Source organism: Colius striatus, chromosome 6 (genome assembly GCF_028858725.1).
Source record: "Colius striatus isolate bColStr4 chromosome 6, bColStr4.1.hap1, whole genome shotgun sequence".
NCBI lineage: Eukaryota > Metazoa > Chordata > Aves > Coliiformes > Coliidae > Colius > Colius striatus.
Window position 1 is genome coordinate 35,009,149 of NC_084764.1, and position 17,836 is coordinate 35,026,984.

At 54.0% G+C, this 17,836-nt stretch overlaps 1 protein-coding gene across 2 annotated transcripts; it reads left to right on the forward strand.

Moving 5' to 3' along the window:
- The first annotated feature begins 34 nt into the window (after positions 1-34).
- Positions 35-15,395, forward strand: GPR137C (G protein-coupled receptor 137C). Of its 2 annotated transcripts, none has more exons than XM_061997934.1 (7): positions 35-412; positions 7,645-7,688; positions 8,448-8,676; positions 11,630-11,779; positions 12,300-12,422; positions 12,544-12,659; positions 13,376-15,395. In XM_061997934.1, exons 1-7 carry the CDS (start codon positions 44-46, stop codon positions 13,539-13,541), a joined length of 1,197 nt encoding a protein of 398 aa, XP_061853918.1. In that variant the 5' UTR covers positions 35-43; the 3' UTR covers positions 13,542-15,395. The 2 variants fall into 2 exon arrangements, with proteins under 2 accessions (XP_061853918.1, XP_061853919.1); XM_061997935.1 differs by having other exon boundaries at positions 13,634-15,395.
- The last annotated feature ends 2,441 nt before the right edge of the window (positions 15,396-17,836 follow it).

Consider the following 17,836-nt stretch of genomic DNA (forward strand, 5'->3'; position numbering starts at 1 on the left):
AGGGGCGGGCGACTGTTGGCGGGCCGTTGCCTCCCGCTGCCCCATGAGCGCGACGGCGGCGGCCCTCGCTGAGCGGGGGGCGGCCCCGGCCGAGGGGCCCGCCGTGCCCTACGCCGTGGAGCTGGGGCTGACCGTGCTGCACACCGCGCTCTACGCCGCCCTCTTCCTCTTCGCCTACCTGCAGCTCTGGCTGCTCCTTTACTACCGGGAGCGGCGGCTGAGCTACCACACGCTCTGCCTCTTCCTCTGCCTGCTCTGGGCTGCCCTCAGGACCACCCTCTTCTCCTTCTACCTGCAGAACTCCCTGCAGGCCCTCCGCCTCCAGCAGCCCTTCGCCCACTGGCTCCTCTACTGCCTGCCCGGCTGCCTGCTCTTCTCCAGCCTCTGCCTCCTCAACCTCTATTTCGCTGAGGTAAGTTTTTTTCTTGGACGAGGGGGAGGGGACAGGACACCCCCCCCGCCCCCCCCCCCGCAGAATGCTGGGGCTAAAGGCTCTTCTTCAGTCATCTCTATTCCCTCCCCACACTCCTCGCCCAACTTGGAGGGTCGCAGAGCTGTGCCCTGACACCAGGCTCTGTGGGGGGATGCAGGGGGGTGTGTGGAGGTCCCGGCTGGGCTCAGTGGGACACTGTCTGTCTTCCATGTGGGCTCTGGGGCGGGCTGAGGAGATTCAGTGCTGTGCCCTGAATTCGGGCTCGGGTTGTAAGGAGGAACGGGGGGGGGGGGAAGCATAGGGATTAAAACCCTGAATCCAGGCTTGGGGGTGGGCAGAAACTGTGTCCTGAACCCCAGCGTCGGGGTGGTGGGAGGAAGGGTGAGCATTGAATGCAGAGCCCGGGGAGGGGCACGGGGTGGGGGAGAGGCAGGCACATGCCCTGAATCTGGGCTTGTGGGGGTGCAGAGATATGCCCTGCTCCCCGATGAGGTTCCCCTTTGTAACCCTGTGATGGGTGGCAGTGCCACGGGCTGGGGGGTCTCTTAAGGAACTGTTTGCATCTTTTTTTTAATTGAGTCCCCTTCTCAAAAGGGGACCAGAAAGTGGCAGCAGCAGGGGCTGCTCTGGCCTGGAGTGATGCCAACCATTACGTCACCAGCTAGAGCCTCTTCTGCTATTGTTGCTGCGCTCCCTCCTTCTCTCCATCTCTCCGCTCTGCTGTGAACTGGGTTTGTTGTTCTGCAGCTTGTTGTCAGACAAAAACCCTGAGATCCCTGTGCCTCCCGAGACAACAGCCTGGGGCTGGAGAGGTGGGCCCCTTGCTAGCACAATGATCGCGGCTGGGACACTGTGGAGCCGCTTGTTATTGTCGCTGAGCTGTAGTCCTCCTTCTCTGGCTTTCCCATCACTTTTGTGATTTTTATCCTCCTTTCTCTAGTCCTTTCACTCATCTTTATCTATTAAAGCCTTGTTCCTCCCCTCCCCTTCCTCCTTTGACTATCTTATTTCTGCTCCAGTTTCTCCCGAGCAGCCCTTTGCTTGCTTTGCCTTCCAGTTTGGGGACTTGTTTCATAAATAGGCAGCACTTTCCTTCCAGCTTTGTTGTTGTTGTTCAGCTTCTTTGCTTTGCAGCTCTCAGCTGTTCGCCAGCCTCACAAAGGAATCGCTAACACACAGTGGCACCGCTCCATCGCTCCGATGTGTCACCCAGGGGAGTTATGATTTCATTTTCCCCAGGACATTCAACATTCACATGATAACGTGGGACTTGGAGCAATTGGACTGTTCAGCTGTTTTGGTCCCCCCCCCCCTCCTTCCAACACAAACACCTGGAAGCTTGGCTAAAAAGCTGTTGGTGTTAGATATGCTGCTGATCGAGTGGCAGTGAAAATAACAAATGGTGTGCATAATCCATCTTGTTTGGGAAAGGGAGCCTGACCTACCAATTGCTCCAACCAGTAGGTGTTTGAGTGTCCCTTGAAAGGCAAGCTGAGGAAAGGATCCCATGTTCTGCTATCACAAAGTGGCTGGATTTTTGTTCCCCTCTAAGTTGCTGGACTTGACAGTGGATTTGCCTCTTCACAGGCTCCTTAAAACGCTCCTTTAAAGAGCAGTAAAGTAAATTCAAATAATTCCTCAGGCTTCCCTTCCTCCCATGTCTGTTTTTCAGCAGACTCCTGCTGAACATACCCCACTTCTTTCTCCTTGAAGATCTGGAGCCAAGGGAAATCCTGTCTGAGGAAATAAGAGCTCAGAATCTAGAGTGGGGAAGGATGAAATTACTTATTAAAATGGGTATGCATGCTTGGTTGCAGAGAGGGTCTGACACTTTGCTGTTTCAAACAGAATGGGTGCCCAGCACTTTGTGGTGCCTGTGGGTGATCTCACAGTGGTGGTAGGTAGTGAAACCTGCAGCTCCAGAGGTTTGGAGAAAGTGCAGCTAGAGGTACTGAAAGCCTTTGTGCTTTTCTGGCTTCCATTTTAACAGGAGAAATGATGTTGTGTAGGGACATTTGGCCTTGTCTGGACAACAGGCTGATTAAAACTAGCCCATCCTTCTCTAGACAGGAAGGTGCTGTGTGCTGGTAGCTAACAGAGGTATGCCTGGCTTGGATGTGCTCAGTGTTTCTCTTAAAGCATTGGAGGAGTTGTGTTAACGGGGCTTAGGGTGTAAGTAAACAAGAATTGTCACTGCCTGGAGGAGAAAGTGGAGCTATGGTGGGACTACAGCAGCTCATCTGACTGCTATGTTTATGAGTTTCTTCAGTTCTGAAGGGCCAGTTGGTAGCAAGCTGTAGAAGGACATTGGGCTTCTGCTACTCTGAGGGTGTGATCGTGCTCTGGCTGGTCCTCAGATAAAAGCATAGGCTGCTTCTGTGCTAAAGGCCTGGCTAATTGTCTTTGGACACAGTGCTGCCTTTGTGGGGATGTTGGAGGAATGGCATCTGTCTAAGCAGTGGAAGAAAATGTGACCTGTGCTGTGTTATTTGAGCTAATCCTGCCTAATTTACAGAGCTCCTTGAGACTGTGTACAAGCTGAGGATGAAATGGTGCTGGGTGGGGGAAGAGCTTCAGGAAACAAACATCCATGGAGTTGCTAGCATTATTTTACACTCCAAGCTGTTCTGGGACTGAAATTTGAACTTGTGAAACTGTCTGGTGCTCCCCTTTCAGTGGGGAGAGGTTATCCTCTTCCTATCCCCTCCTGGCCCCAGAGATTCCCGAGGGGACATGGGAGGCCTGACAAAATGTGTGTGGAATGCAGATTTGGTGGTGACAGGTTCTTTTTGTCACTGCCTTATTTCTACCTGGAGCATGACAAGGTGCAGTGCCTCTTGTTTGGGAGCATCTCTTCCTCACTGCTTCATTCTGTAACAGCATGACCTCCTTTTGGGGAAACCTGGAGTTCACAGTGCATCAGGTCAGAATTCCTCAGCTCCACCCTCAGTCTTGCCTCAGACTGGCAGAACTGTGGCTCAGATACACAGCCCAGGGTGCTTCTCTGCCTTGCCTTTAGAATAACTCCTCTGCTGCCAGCTAGACATCTTCTTGAGTAATGCTGTCTTTCCCAAGAGTTCAGCTCCTGCTTTCCCCTAGGTCATGGTCAGAAGCACAAGACGTGGAAATGTAGCCACAACAACCTCCATCTTGACCCTTTCCAAGACCTCCTTGAGCACTTGGCGTCCTTGTCTCACTTGGGAGTCAGCAACTGCGTGCAGCAATGAGTAAGGCCTCGTGCTGGAGTGGTGAGGCTCCAAGGGGCTGCCCCGCCAGCCTGGCATGCCCAGATCCCAGAACCTGTCTGGGTTTCTTTAAGTGCTCCATCTGATTAGATGACATCAGCCTCTTTCATCCCTTGCTGCTCTAATTGCACTGGAGCAGACATGCATGGAAGGAGCATCCAGCCTGGGAGAGCTGTTTGTCCTTGTCCTGTGTTTTCCTGCCTTCTCAGGTGGAAAACTGGAAAAGCCTCCATCCATTCTCACACTCTTCCCCCTTCCTTGTCTAGCAGACACCTAGCATGTGCCCTCTGCCCTAGAGGAACAGCTGGTAAGGGGTCACTTAAACTGCTCCATCCCATCACTGATGATTCCCATGGCTCCCAAATGAACAGGTGGCCATGCCAGCAACCAGCCTTTCCAGGAAATCAAGGTAGATGCATCATGGTACAGGATGATCTCTGGGGGCAGGTGGGGGCTCAAACACTTGTTATGGGATGTAGTCCCAAAATAGTAATCTGTGCTCTGCTCTGATCCTTGCTGCTGAATCTCTGTGGTGGGAGAGGGAATCTGCCCGGGTATGCCCTGGCAACTGAGAGGGCTGTATGCACGGCAAGATGGGATGTGGTTATGTCATATCTTGAGAGCCCAAACCCCCAATTTCTTTATGGAGCAAAAGAGACTTTGATTCCATCAGACAATGGCAAGTTTCTGGCTCTCCTGGATCTTTCAGATCTGTTGTGAATGGCTGTACCAAAACCATGTAGAAGGACTTTCTGAGGCTCCATGTTGGGGCTACAGTGCTGGCAGTGTCCTCAGGGCCATTGTGGGGTAGGGTGTCTGTCACTTGCCCTTTTCTCTTAGCTGTGACACCTCCAGTACATGTTCTAAGGAGGAGTCTTGGGCTCAGTGATGGGAACAAGATATACTCACTCTTGTGAAATCAGCCATCACAAAAACAAAAGCTTCCAGCATCACTGGGGACTTTTGAGGTCTGTAGGTCTTCTCAACCTCACGTCCTTATCCCACATGGCTGATGGGAAGTGCTCAAAGGACTTGTGGCTCCAGAAAGGCAACTGACTATTGCTTAACTGTTAGGAAAGGCTTGCTTATGAGTAAATGTTCTTGGTCCTGCTGCACTGGGCCAGCAGGGACCTCTATTCCTTGTTGTCAGCAGGCAGCTGTACGACTTCTAAGGCTGGCCAGTTTGCTAGGGACCAAAGGAACTGTTCAGTTTGCAAGGGTTGCTACTAGCAACTTGGCATCACACACCTGTTTGAGGGCAGGGGTCTGTATCTCCTATATTTATGAAGAATAGGATGACTGCTGAGCCTTCTGTGCTCCCTTCACAGTGGAACCCTCTGCATCAGCTGTCTCTGGGTTTTGAAAGCAGCAGATGTAGTCCAGTGCTGGAAATCTCAAGGATAAGAACATAAAGGTGTATTGTGAACATCACTGGTGTCACCTACTGCCCCAGCCCTCGTGAAGGTAAAGCAACCTTCTGAGTTACCTTGCCTTGGTAACTAAATCCCTTGTGAACTGAGCAATGACAGTCGTTTTCCTAAAGTTCTGGGACTAAGTAGCTGGGGGCTAATAAAACCGTGGGGCTGGTGCTGTGGTCTCCTTCTGCTTTTAGTGGCAGCAGTCCAGAGCAGTCCAGGTGTGAGTCTCAGGTTGCCATTGCACTCTTAACCCTGAGACAGCTTTGTGTGCCTTTGTCCCTAGGGCTCAGGGCTGTAGGGGAGAGCCTCAGGAGGCCCTTGCAGAGGGTTGCTGCAGCTGTGGATGCAGCATCTTCCTGTTAGCTGGTGGCATTGCCTTGCTCTGCTGTTCTTACCTAGGATTATCAGCTGGAATACAAGCCAGGGACTCCAGGCTGCTGTTTGGAGGCTGAAGTTACAGACTCCTCTTCTGGGAGTCAGAGCAGAAGTACAAATACCTCACATGGATTTCCATGCAGTACACCTGGGTGCTGAACCGTGGCGTTTCCCAACTGGGTGTTTTTATTGTCTGTGTGACACTCCCAAAGTGCTTTAATATGGCCTACAGGCAATCTTGGGACAGAAGAGCATTCAAGGAATTTCCTGAAGTCACCATGTGGTCCTTCCAAGACCCAGGTTTCCTGTAACTTGGATGAGCTTTGGAGCTCAAAGGATGATGCCATGCTTGTCCTGGCCTGTATCAGCCCAGAGAAATACACAACAGGGTGAAGGGCTTCAGAGAATGCTTGTAGTACTGTGCCCCTCAGCCATGGGGGCTGAATACCTCCCTCTGCTCAAGTCTTGTTCCCCACTAAGTGCTGCTTGAGTTAATCCTCCCTCAGACTGGAGAAGCCAGATGCTGAAGCTGTCTGATGCCCTATAGGAGGGCTTTCAAATGCTTGGAACCGCTACAATGGATCAGACAGCCCTCAAATTCTCAAGTGTCTCTGGAAATCCTGGTGGCAGGAGCCTGAAGCTTCAGAGTGCTGTTGCTCCCTCAGTGCTGACTGGAAGGCAGGAGACAAGAAATCCCTTCAGGGAGGAGTTGGGGGGGGGAAGCTGACTAAGGGTGCCTTGTAAGTGATCTTTCACTGCAGCCACAGTCTGGAAGCTGACAGGGAAGACTCCTTCCAGAGGCAGTGAAATGGAAACCTCCACATGAGCAGTGACCACAAGGACCTGTCTGCTGGATCTGGCTAGATGGCTCTATTTCTTCCCAAGCTCCTTCAGAGTCTCTAGTCAGGACATAAGCTTTATCTGAGACTGAATGCAACAGCTCTGGGATCCTTCCTGGTGAGATCTGTACCAGCATCTGCATTTGACACAGGACAAAACCCAGCTCCTGCCATGTCTGTGCTGCATCCGTGTGTGATGAATGAGCTCCTTGTGTCTCTGCCAGCATGTTGCTTGTCCTGGCCATGTGTGAGCACTGGCTACCTGTCACCTTGCAGCAGGATTGCTGTGCTCACCTCTGAGATGTGACTTGGGAGTGTGTCTGCACTTTCCTAAGCTGGCTGTACTGCCTTAGGCTGGGAGTCCTGCCTCTGGAGGCTTCAGCAGAAGCCACCTTCCAGCCCAAAGGGACACAAAAGCTTGTCTGCTCTATTGGGAAGAGTGCTGTAAGACTGCCTGAGTGTAAGAGCTCATCATTTCTCCTCTGGCCTTCCCATCCCAGCTGGCTGGGGGTGCAGGCATGTGTTCAGGCCCCTGCAGCCTGAGGAGAGCCTGGGAGCCTTTGCTTTGAAGCACTAGTTCTTCTTCTGCAACTTTCAGCTCAAGTCTCCTAACCTCTTGTGTGGTGAGGAGACTGACAGAACCCAGATCCACTCTTGGACAGAGCACATGTCACTTTGACGAGTGAAATAGTCTGCAAATAACTGCCTGTCACCTAATACATTTGGCTGTCAAGTGAGCCATGAAACTTGGCAGACTGGGCCTTCCACCTCTGGATGACTTGCTGCCGTTTCAAGGTTGCTTTTTGGGCGTATTTGGCCTTCAAACAGCTTAAAGGTGGAGGAGCTGTGAGTGCCAAAGGCTTGTTTACAGGTCGCCCATCCAATACCAGAGGCCTGTTTCAGATCAGTTATTTGTTTTGCTAAAGCACAGCAGCTGAAGCAGCTTTCTCTAAAAGAAGTCAAGTATGATTGAGGTTCTAAAATATGCAGCACTGAACACTGGGCAAAGTAGATGTCTTTCTGAATGATCTTAGTGACTACTGAGTGCTCAACTCTGCTTTTTCATAAAGTCTGTAGCTGTGGTGTTAAAGCCCTTGTCACAAATGGGGCATTAAATATGTTTAAGCTTGTTGGACACCTACATTTGGGCTTGGCTCTTGCAGGAAAAAGAGTACCAGTCTCTCTTGTTGGTAAGTCCAGTCTAGTAGCAACCAGATGATCTAGAGTCCTTCCAGGTGTCCAGCTGGTGGCTGGTTTCTCCTCTGTGTATATCTTTGCACTTAAAGGCAAACTGTAGGTCCTATTAACTAACAATGTGTAAATCTTTCCCCTAGGTCATATTCAAAGTGAAATGTGCAGCTGAATTCAACAAGTACAAGTAAGTGTTCCTTTTGTAATATTACCTTCAGAGCTGGCTTAAGGGGAACTTTTACTGCAGAGCTGGGAATGGGAGCTTCAGGCCCCAAAGCCTGAACACCACTCAGGCCATATGTAGCTGTGCTCTGGCAAAGGGTCAGGGCCATGCCTCAGAGCAGAACCAGGACTTTCAGAAGCACTAAGGAAGCACATGCTGCAAGTCTCGATGCATGTTATCAGTGTCCTGGTGCTGAAAACAAACGAGATGAACTCTTGAGGTTGTTCTGAGCTGTCTCACCTCAGAAAAGACCCCCCCCCCCCCCCCCCCGCCAGGAGAAGGCTTGAGCAGTAGGTGAGACCTGTGTTTGTGCAGCCCAGGAGCTTCCTAACCATTTCCAGGGAAACCCACAGTGGAAAATGCAGGCTCCAGTGGGTTTCAATAAGTTGCAGTGGTTGTGATGACTCATATCTTATTGACTGAAGTTAATGCAGAGCTAGAGCAACACTTAAAATCTGCAAGATAAGGACCTGTCAGAAGATGAGTCTTGTAACTCATGACTACTTACACTGCTCATGCATTATGAGAGCAGCTCAGACAAATACTCTGCAGGCTTGAGCTGGCAGTACAACCACTGAAACTTGCTGGAAGGTCAGATCCTCGGAGCAGACAGAGCACTGGGTGTGCTGGGAGGTTCCCTGGCCTGATGGGATAGGAGAGGGGTGCAGGATGAGCCCAGCAGTGATTCAACTCTGTTTCCCCCCACCCCTGCTGTCTCTCCAGGGTCCTGTTGTATCTGGGCTCCATATTTACCAGCCTCCTCTTCTTAGTAGTGAACTTAACTTGTGCAATGTTAATCCATGGTGAGGTCCCAGAGAACCAGCTGAGGTGGACAGTCCTTGCCCGTGCCCTAGTCAACGACAGCCTCTTCATCCTCTGTGCCATCTCACTGGCTTGCTGCATGTGCAAACTAGGAAAGATGTCTTCAGCAAACGTCTACCTCGAGTCCAAGGTAGGTAAATGTCTCATCAGCTGCACTGGAACTGCACAATCCTCAGCTGGATCTGTTATGTGCTTACTCAGAGCAACACTGGCCTGGTGGCACATGAGCTGTTGTTGCTCAAATACTCCTTCCAGGTGGCAGGAAGGTGGCAGCTCTTCAACTCCTCCCTCCAGGAGGTTCATGCTTCTGTTGTAGGAATTAAGTGCCCTGTGTGGTTTTTAGGGGAATACCTCATCTGCAGCTTTGCTGGCACAACAGCAGGCTTTTGAGCTGTTTATGCTTTTCAGGTTGAGAAGTGGAATTTGGGGTTTGACTGGGAGAGGGCTCTCCAAGAGCAACAGATAGAGTTCCTGCAGTATGTTGTCACTAAGGACAGTAAGATCTGCAACATGTTGTTACTTCTGGCAGATGCATAACAATTCTTTGTGAAGGAGATCTCCCCAGCAGTCAGCCTTAGCTGCCTGCTTGCCTGAGCCAGAGGCAGTCCTCCCCTCTCTTGGATAAGATAAGGAAAGTTGCTGTAGGTCCTGTCCCAGGGCAGAAGGAACGGTGACAGCCTGAACATAGACAACTCTTCTCAAGCAAACAGGACAGGGGGTAAGCCACCAGCAGCCTCATCTTAGTGTAGCAGGAGACTGCAGTTAAGTGTGCACTTGAGCTGCATTCTCTTCCTTGGGGAAGCCATGTCACTGCTGTGGAAGGCAGTGACTCCAGGGTAGGGACCCGGCCTGTAGAGAAGGGCAGGCTGCACTCTGAGCCTGCAGCCATCTCTAGGAAACACTTGAGCCCACTGGAAGCTGGTGGCCTGGCTCTGGTACTTTGGAGCTACTGTCTCTTCCCATTGGTACAGCTCCTCACCCTGTATGATCTGCACAGCCTCTCTCCAGGTGTCAGGTGGGGCTCTGGCCTTCTCCAGAAACACATTTCCAATGTGCCCTCAAGTAAATCTAGATGAGCTTAGAGCCTGGCTGGGGTGAGAGGCTGCCCAGAGCCCCTGGAGGCTGTTGGATGGCTCTGTCCTCCTTCAGGAGGAGGATGAAGGGGATGACAAGCAGCCTGGCAGCAGACAGGGCTACAAAGGACACTGTGGCTCCAGCCTACTGCCTTGCATTGCCTGAAGGCACCTCGTGGCTCCCTGGCAGGCTATCTGCATGATCAAAGCATGGCCCATTGCCCCTCTCTTGGAGAGGGCAACTGAGTGACAGCTGAGAAGGGTGGCCAGAGCTGTGCTGTCAGGGCTGAAGCTGAGGCTTTCTGTGAGAGAGATTTGGCTCTCTGGAGCAGCAGAGGCCATGTGTAGCTGCCCAGGCCCTGTGGTGTGGGCTGCTGGATCTGCTGGTGGCTGCCCATGGAGGCTGTGGGCTGCAGCCTGGTGAGCTGGAGTGAGAAAGAGGAGCCATGACTAAGCTGAGAACCTGCTCCCATCCCTGCTTGCATGGGCCAGGTATCCAGTTCTGACTGGCTCTGGACACTAATTAACTTATCAAATTCACCCACCAGTAGTTTAGCAAGGCAGTAACTTCCTCTAGTTAGGTGCCTGAGGCTGCCTGTGGGACTGTGCTCTTGTACAACATGCTGTGGAGAAGCCTGCTTTGGGGTTCAACACTCAACCTGGCTGTCTGGTAAAGGTCTCTTGTATTCAAGTGCTGCTCCCTTTCCTTAGAGGCATCCTCTGACTTCAAGTTGTGGAGGAGCTCCAAAAATAGGGTGGGGATGGGCAGAAGTGTTATACAAATGCCTGAAGAAGGTTGTCTTGACCTCCTGACCTCCATCTGTGAACCTGCTGACTCAATGCAGCAGGGCTGGAGGGGCCTCCTCTCAAGGTAGGAAGATTTGAGCCGTTTGACACTTGAGAAGAAGGTTAGGCTATTGATTCGCTGCCAGGTCCTATCCTGTGGTCCTTGTCAGCTGGAGCCTTGCTTCCCAAGCCTTTCTGCCTCCTATTCTGCTGTCCTGAATAGCAGGGGCTGGGCTAACAGTGCTGGGGCAGGCTGCCTTCCTGTGCTTTGGCAGAGACTTGGCTTCTAGGAGCACTTTTGTGCTGACTCTTTCCAAGACACTCTCCTTAGCAAGTGCTACTGAAGGCAGGGAAAGGGAGACAGTGTGCCCATGGCTTGGATGTGGAGCAGGTCAAGGAGATGAGCTTCCTGACCAGATTGTCTCTCCAAAGACAAAGGCAAGTCAGCTGCTGAGATGTGTTTGCCTGCCTGCTTACTGGCTGCTGTGTGATGACTTGCTGGCTGCCAGGGGCTATTAAAGGCCTTCATGGGTGTATTTAGCACAGAAATGGAGACACTTGCAGGTGATCAGGTGGCTTCCCCTCCCATGGGTAACTGTCCCTCTGACAGCCCTGCATCTGAAGCCCTGAGAGGAAGCTGCTCACCAGCACAGGAGGCACAGGTCCCACAACATCCAGTCAGCCTTGAGCACTCTGCTCTGTGTACAGCAAAGCCTGGCTTGTCCCACAGCCACACTGGGGTTTGCGTGCTGGGTCTTTCTGCCTCTTCTCAGAGTTGCCCACCCCAATATTTGGGCTTCTTTGCTAGGCAAACGTTGTGCTCAGTATGAGGGTGCCCACATGCTGCAGGGCGAATGATCCGGGTGCACATCTCTGCTGTAGAAGCAGCAAGCTGTCCGTTCTGGTGCCTGGCTGTCCTTCTGGAGGCTCCCACGGGGAGGCAGCGGTGGGACAGCAGCTCCGGACCACCCCTCTGAAGATCCTCCCGTGCCTCCAGCCTTCCCTGCTCCTTGGCGACCTCGGCTGTGTAGCTGTGCTACTGCAGGGCTCTCGCCGCACCGAGAAGTTCTTCACCAGCTCCGAGGATGTTAGCAACAACGTCCAAATGTTCTGGGTCACTCTTGCCTGCGCAGCTCCTCGGGTGTTGAAGGGGAATGGGGGGAGGATTGCAGCTCTGTAGGAAGGCCCTTATTAAAACTGGGGTTTTTTTTCTTCCTGCTGTAGGGAACATCTGTCTGCCAGGCGATTCTTGTGGGATCTGTAGTTGCTCTCCTGTATTCCTCAAGGGCTTGCTATAACCTGGTAGCTGTGGCCATATCTCCAGACAGTGTTCCTGGTCCTTTTAACTATGGCTGGGACAACCTTTCAGACAAGGTAAGTGTCCCTGACCCCAAGTCCAGTGCTGGTGGAGTGAAAGACAGTCCCCTACCTTTCTGTGAGGGCATATGTGGGTGCAAAGGGGATGATGTGGAGGTGTCTGACTGGCTCAACCCCCAGACAAACTGGCTTGCTGCCTTCAGGAGCCCTGCTTGCTTCTTCCTTCTATCTGGCTACTCCTTCTGGAGGGATTTCCTCTTGTGCTCCTTAGTTTTAGATGGCCAACTCTTCTTTTGGGGGAGAGGGGGAACAAGTCAACTAGAGCAGAAAAGCAATGCTTAATCAGATATAGCTGTGTGCAAGGGCAAGTCATTGGCATGGGGAGGGAGCTACCAGTGCCCTGGCAGCACACTGAAGGAACCAGCTCCCTAAAACCAGCGGCAGCAGCTAGGTGGGAGTCACTGTGCTGGTGTATACACTCCTGCCTCTGTAAGGGTTTCTCTGCATTCCTGCTTGGGAAGCTGTGTAGCTCTGCTGATGGCTGGGATTGCACAGAGACCCCTTCTTCTCTCTGCAGGTGCACGTGGAAGTGAGCAGTGAGGAGTACGTGGTGTTTGGAGTGGTCTTGTTCCTCTGGGAGCTGGTGCCAACCACGTTTGTGGTGCTGTTCTTCCGAGCTCAGAGGCTGAGTCAGAACTTGGTAGGCTGAGAGAGCTGCTGGAGGCTGAGAAGCCCCAGGGTGTCTGTGGTATGGGGACAGGCCTTTTGGAAGGCTCTCAGGAACAGCTCCTTCTTGGCCTAACTCTTTTTTTTGTTGACAGACTCCGGCAGGGATGGTGAACAGCCACAGCTACAGCTCCAGAGCCTACTTCTTCGACAATCCACGGCGCTACGACAGCGATGATGATTTGTCCCGGCTTGGGGGCAGGGAAGGAGGGTAAGCATTGTGCTGCCCACCCCACAGCTTCCACTCTTAGTACCAGAATTGGCTGTAAGGAGGCAGCTAGGGCAAGGAGCCTTTGGAGGGACTTTGGGTTTGTTCCCTTCTGCAGCTTCAAAGGAGCTATCTTAATTAGACAGCAGTGCCCAGCTCTGAGAGGTGGATTTGGCACTGGGTGCTCACAGGTAGAACTAGGCAATGCCTACAGACAGGAGGGTTGATCTTGGATCTCTCCTTAGCTGGGGGGGGGGGGCTGCAGAAGGCTCTTAAAAGACCTCCAGAGAAGCCTCTCCCCTGGAAAGGGAGAGGTGGGGAAGTCCTGAGAGGGATGTGGTCTCTGGGAGCCAACTGGAACAAAGCTCTGCAGGAGCATCTGGTGTGGGGGCAAATGGCCAGGTATCCCCAGCAGGATAGTCTGGGCAGACCTGACAGCCTTGCCCTTGCTGCCTGAGGTGGGCTCATGAACCCTGCCAGCCCAGGGGGTGTAGTGAGGGGTTCAGAGGTTCTGTCTTCTGGACCAGTGCTGCAGGGCCTGGTGCTCCTCCCCTCTCCTTGTCTCTGTGTCCCCAGAGCCAGGCTCCTGGGAGCGAGGCTGTGTCTGCCTGTCCCAGCCTGTTCCTGTGGGTGCTGGGAGCAGGGAGTGTGCTGCAGCCCAGTGATTCCTGTCTCTGAATCTGTGTCTAGTTTCTCTCTCTTTCTCTCTTTCCCCCCAGCTTGGCCACCCCTCAGTGCTCTGGCTGCTACGGGTCCCTGGCCGGGGCTGAGCCGGTGGGTGCCCGTGCAGGTGCCTCCCCCCCGGACCGTGCTCCCCTGCTCCCTGCCGCAGGCGGCTCCCACACGGACAATTGCCACAGCTCATGCCCTGCACCACCCAACTGAAGAGGCTGCAAGGGCCCTTTCCTCCCAGAAGTGGCATTCATGTATAGGGTTGTAACCTGGTTTTTTTTCCCCTCTTTCCTTCTTCCCTGAAGCATCTAACTCATCGACACAAACATTCCACTCCCTGCTGCGGCTGTGAGCAGGACTGAGCTGATGGCTGCAGGCCGGAAGCGAGAGAACTCTGACTTTAAGGTACCATGTAGCAAAGTGAAGCTGAACTCTCTGGAAGCTTATTTTGGTTGGGTTTTTTTTCCCCTTCTTGGTCTGGTCTTCAAGATGTTGGCAGCTAAATGCACCAGAGCTTCCTCACTAGAAAAAAAAGAAACATCAACTGCATATTTGCACTTTTACCTGCACATGTGGAAGGAACGATCCTGCTCAGGCTGGCCTTGGCCTGACACTCTTCTAGTTACTCTTTTAATTGCACATCCATGGCTGGGAGAGGCAGTGTCTTCCCACAGACGTGCTCCCTCAAGTGCTCTGCAGCCTGACTCCTGGGGCAGGGGGAAGCCCTGTGCCATGGGGACCTGTCTTCTGTCCTGTGTCATCCTGACTCAGCAGGGCCAAGTAGGGCCCAGCTCCTGCTGAGCTGCCCTGCCCAGGAATGTGAGCTCACAGCAGAGCTCAGGGCTTGGCCCAGCCAAGGTGAGATGGGGGGCTGGGCTGAAGGTGGGTTTGGCCTAGTGGCCACTTGTGTGGGGACAAGGCTTTAGGGGCAGCTGCCTGTGGGCACAGCAGGAGCAGGTGTAGAAGAGGGTGTCAGCCTTGTTCCTCCTCCTTCCTACCCACCGTGGGGCTCCCCCCTCAGTATTAAATCACATTTAGGAGATAAGTTTCAACCCAGAATTGAATGTGAAGCAATGGGGTCCTTGCTTGAGAGGTGGAATGGGTCTGTCTGCCTGCAGAGGGACAGTGTGGACAAAGCAGAGCTCTGGTCCCTGGGCTCCTTGCTCTCCCCTGCTGTGGGGCAGGACTGTGGGCCTGGAGTCTTCCCACGGCCCCAGCAGCTATGTTGGCAGCACTGGGTGGTGTACACAGCCTGGGAGGGTGCAGGGTCAGGGGAGGGGGCAAACTAGCCAAGTTTGACCTGGCCCCTAGCTCCATCAGGCTTGATGTTATCCCTGGTTTGTCCCAGAGCATGACAGGTGGGGATGGATGAAGCAGCTTTGGACACAGGCTTGGATGGAGGGCACGGGGCCAGGAGGGCACCTCCTCTCACCTATGGTGATAACCTGAACTAGAGCTGCTTTTACCCCACTAGAGCTCTTCCTTCTGCCTGGTGTGGAAGGGCCCAGGGGGGTGAAGGACCTGCTGTGCCCACAACAGGGGCTGGCTCTGCCTGGAGACCACTGGGCTGAACTCTGGGGCCAGAGAGACCCTGAGGTAGCCTCAGTGGCCACAGCTGTGCCAGAGGAATCCCCCCAGCACTAGGGCAGCCCCACTTCTCCTTGGCCCTCTGCTCACTAGTACAGCTTGCTCCTACTGTCCTTGGCATGGACTCCTCTGTCCTTGGGCATGCTGTGTGCTGCCTCCTGGGCCGTTCCCTGCCAACCTGCTTCCCTTGTGCTTGCCTAAAAACAGAAGCAGCCCCCTCCTGCTTCTCAGAGCTGCCACCTTTCAGCACCTCCCTTTTGCTCTAGTACTTGAACTGGAGAGCCTTGCCCTGGCTGTGGCTGTGCTGGGGCTGAGGGCCCTGGTTCCTGCCCTGGCTGTGGCTGTGCTGGGGCTGAGGGCCCTGGTTCCTGCCCTGGCTGTGGCTGTGGCTGTGCTGGGGCTGAGGGCCCTGGTTCCTGCCCTGGCTGTGGCTGTGGCTGTGCTGGGGCTGAGGGCCCTGGTTCCTGCTCTGGCTGTGGCTGTGGCTGTGCTGGGGCTGAGGGCCCTGGTTCCTGCCCTGGCTGTGGCTGTGCTGGGGCTGAGGGCCCTGGTTCCTGCCCTGGCTGTGGCTGTGCTGGGGCTGAGGGCCCTGGTTCCTGCCCTGGCTGTGGCTGTGGCTGTGCTGGGGCTGAGGGCCCTGGTTCCTGCCCTGGCTGTGGCTGTGCTGGGGCTGAGGGCCCTGGTTCCTGCCCTGGCTGTGGCTGTGGCTGTGCTGGGGCTGAGGGCCCTGGTTCCTGCCCTGGCTGTGGCTGTGCTGGGGCTGAGGGCCCTGGTTCCTGCCCTGACTGTGGCTGTGGCTGTGCTGGGGCTGAGGGCCCTGGTTCCTGCCCTGGCTGTGGCTGTGGCTGTGCTGGGGCTGAGGGCCCTGGTTCCTGCTCTGGCTGTGGCTGTGCTGGGGCTGAGGGCCCTGGTTCCTGCCCTGGCTGTGGCTCTGCTGAGGATAAGGGCCCTGGTTCCTGCCTGGAGTGAGGGACACAGGGGCTCCTACATCTCAGTCACCCCCTGACTTCTGGCCAAGCCAAGGCAGAGCCTCATGGCATCACCCCTCTGTCTGCTCCCGTAAGTCACCAAAGCCAGCCAGTGACACAGCAGCCCCATTCTTGCTTAAATTCCAAAGCACTAGGAGCACTTTAAGTTTTTCTTTGGAGGGCAAGGAGTGTAGTGCAAAAAAATAAAAAGGAATAATAATTAAACGTTGTAAAAAGAAAAAACTCAAGGGCTATAGGCTCCCTGTTCCTCTTGCACTGAAGCACACACCAACAGCAGCTCTTCCTGGGGGGTTGCTGTGGCCCCTGGGAGGGGCTGGCACAGGGGGGTTGTTCAGTCCTATGGATGGCCCTGAAGTTCACAGCTCTGACTGCTCCTGCGGGGGCTGGGCCCGTGTTTTACTGAAGTAATTTATAGCTGAGAAGTACAATGACTTTTTTAATGCATAGTTGCCTTTCATTAAACTCTTTTTGTTTGTTTGTTGGGGTTTTTTTGGTATGGTTTAGCAGTGTTTGGGCTTTGCAGTCAGGCAGCGACTGGCTGCAACAGGAAGCTGTGGCCAATGAATGTACTGATTTTGTTCATCACTAAACTGTAACCAAGCACTACTCTGTTGAAATAAAAAAAAAACCCAACCCCCAAAAGCCTGTCTGTGCTCAGGGGGGCAGGGGCCTGGCTGTGTGCTGCTCTAAAGGGAACCTGAATGGGCTCCTGCTGCCCCCAGGCCTTGGGCAGGGAAGCTTGGCAGTGCCAGCACAGGGCCCTGGAGGCTGGGCATGGCTGGCAGCTTGAGGAAGCTACTTTTACAGGGGTCCTGAGGGCTCCTGGCTGTGGGGTAGCACCTGGCCAGCCCAGCACAATGTGCTTTGCTTCACTGGGACTGCAGTGGTTCCCCAAGTCCTTCTCAGGGTTCACATCTAGGTGGGTGCAGAAGGGTGTTGTGAGGCGTCCTGCAGCTGCCCTGGCCTTTGCTTTCCTTCCCCCTGCCCTCACAACATGCTTTACCCCCTAATGTTTTGGGGCTGCCTGTGGCTCACAGGGGTCCAACCTCCTCAAACCACGTCCTTTGCTCCTCACTGCCTTTGGTTTCCCCTCATGCAGCTCCCAGAGCAGAGCCTGGCTACCAGAGAGGGGGCAGGAGAGCTGAGTTGGAGCAGAAATTGCTGCTTCCTGCACAGCAGCACCTGCCCCGGCACCTGCTTTGGCAGGCTAGGGGAGCTAGGCAGGGGGGCTGCTGAGGGCATGGGGCTGGAGGTGCTGGGCAGTGGGGCTGCTGAGGGCACTGCCTCTGGTGTTGCACAGGGTCTGGGTGGTGTGGCTGCTCCCTGGTCACGCTGACCCCATGTGCAGCCAGCCTTAGCCCCTGCTGTAGAGGCAGAAGGTGTAACAGGGCTGGTTCTGGCCCCCCAGAGCACAGCTGTCTCACCCCTTACTCTGCTGTGGTGGAGGGGCAGCTCCCTGCTGTGCCAGAGGAGCTCTGTCCCACTGCCCCAGCTGCTTGTCCTTGGAGCAGTACAACTGAACTTGGCTTCAGCCCCAGAGCAGCTCCGTGCTGACTCCAAGGAGCAGCAGCCCCACAGCAGGTAAATCCTTGTACATTTTAGACCTGCCTGGCTACCAGCAGGAGCCAAATGGCTCCTGAGACCCAACTCATGTTACCAGGCCTTCACCAGCCCCCAGCTTCTAGTCCTAATGGAGACAGGAGTAGCAGCATCCCTCCAGCACTTTGTTTCTTGCTTCATCTGCCCTCACCTTCCTCACGAAGCATTCACTGAAGCCCTTATCACGCAGGGAGACCATGAGGAAGAGACTGTTGCCAGAGGAAAGCAGCACCAGGAGGAAAATAGCTTTGTACAGCAGCAGCTCCAAAGCATGAGGGGCTCCTACAACCTCTGGCAGGTTTTCTTATGCAGCAGGAAGTGGAAGGATTCTGT

Coding starts and splice junctions, on each gene's coding strand:
- GPR137C (XM_061997934.1), top strand. CDS start 44: ATGAGCGCGACGGCGGCGGCCCTCGCTGAGCGGGGGGCGGCCCCGGCC. Junction 413..7,644: donor TCAACCTCTATTTCGCTGAG/GTAAGTTTTTTT, acceptor TCTTTCCCCTAG/GTCATATTCAAAGTGAAATG. Junction 8,677..11,629: donor ACGTCTACCTCGAGTCCAAG/GTAGGTAAATGT, acceptor TTCCTGCTGTAG/GGAACATCTGTCTGCCAGGC.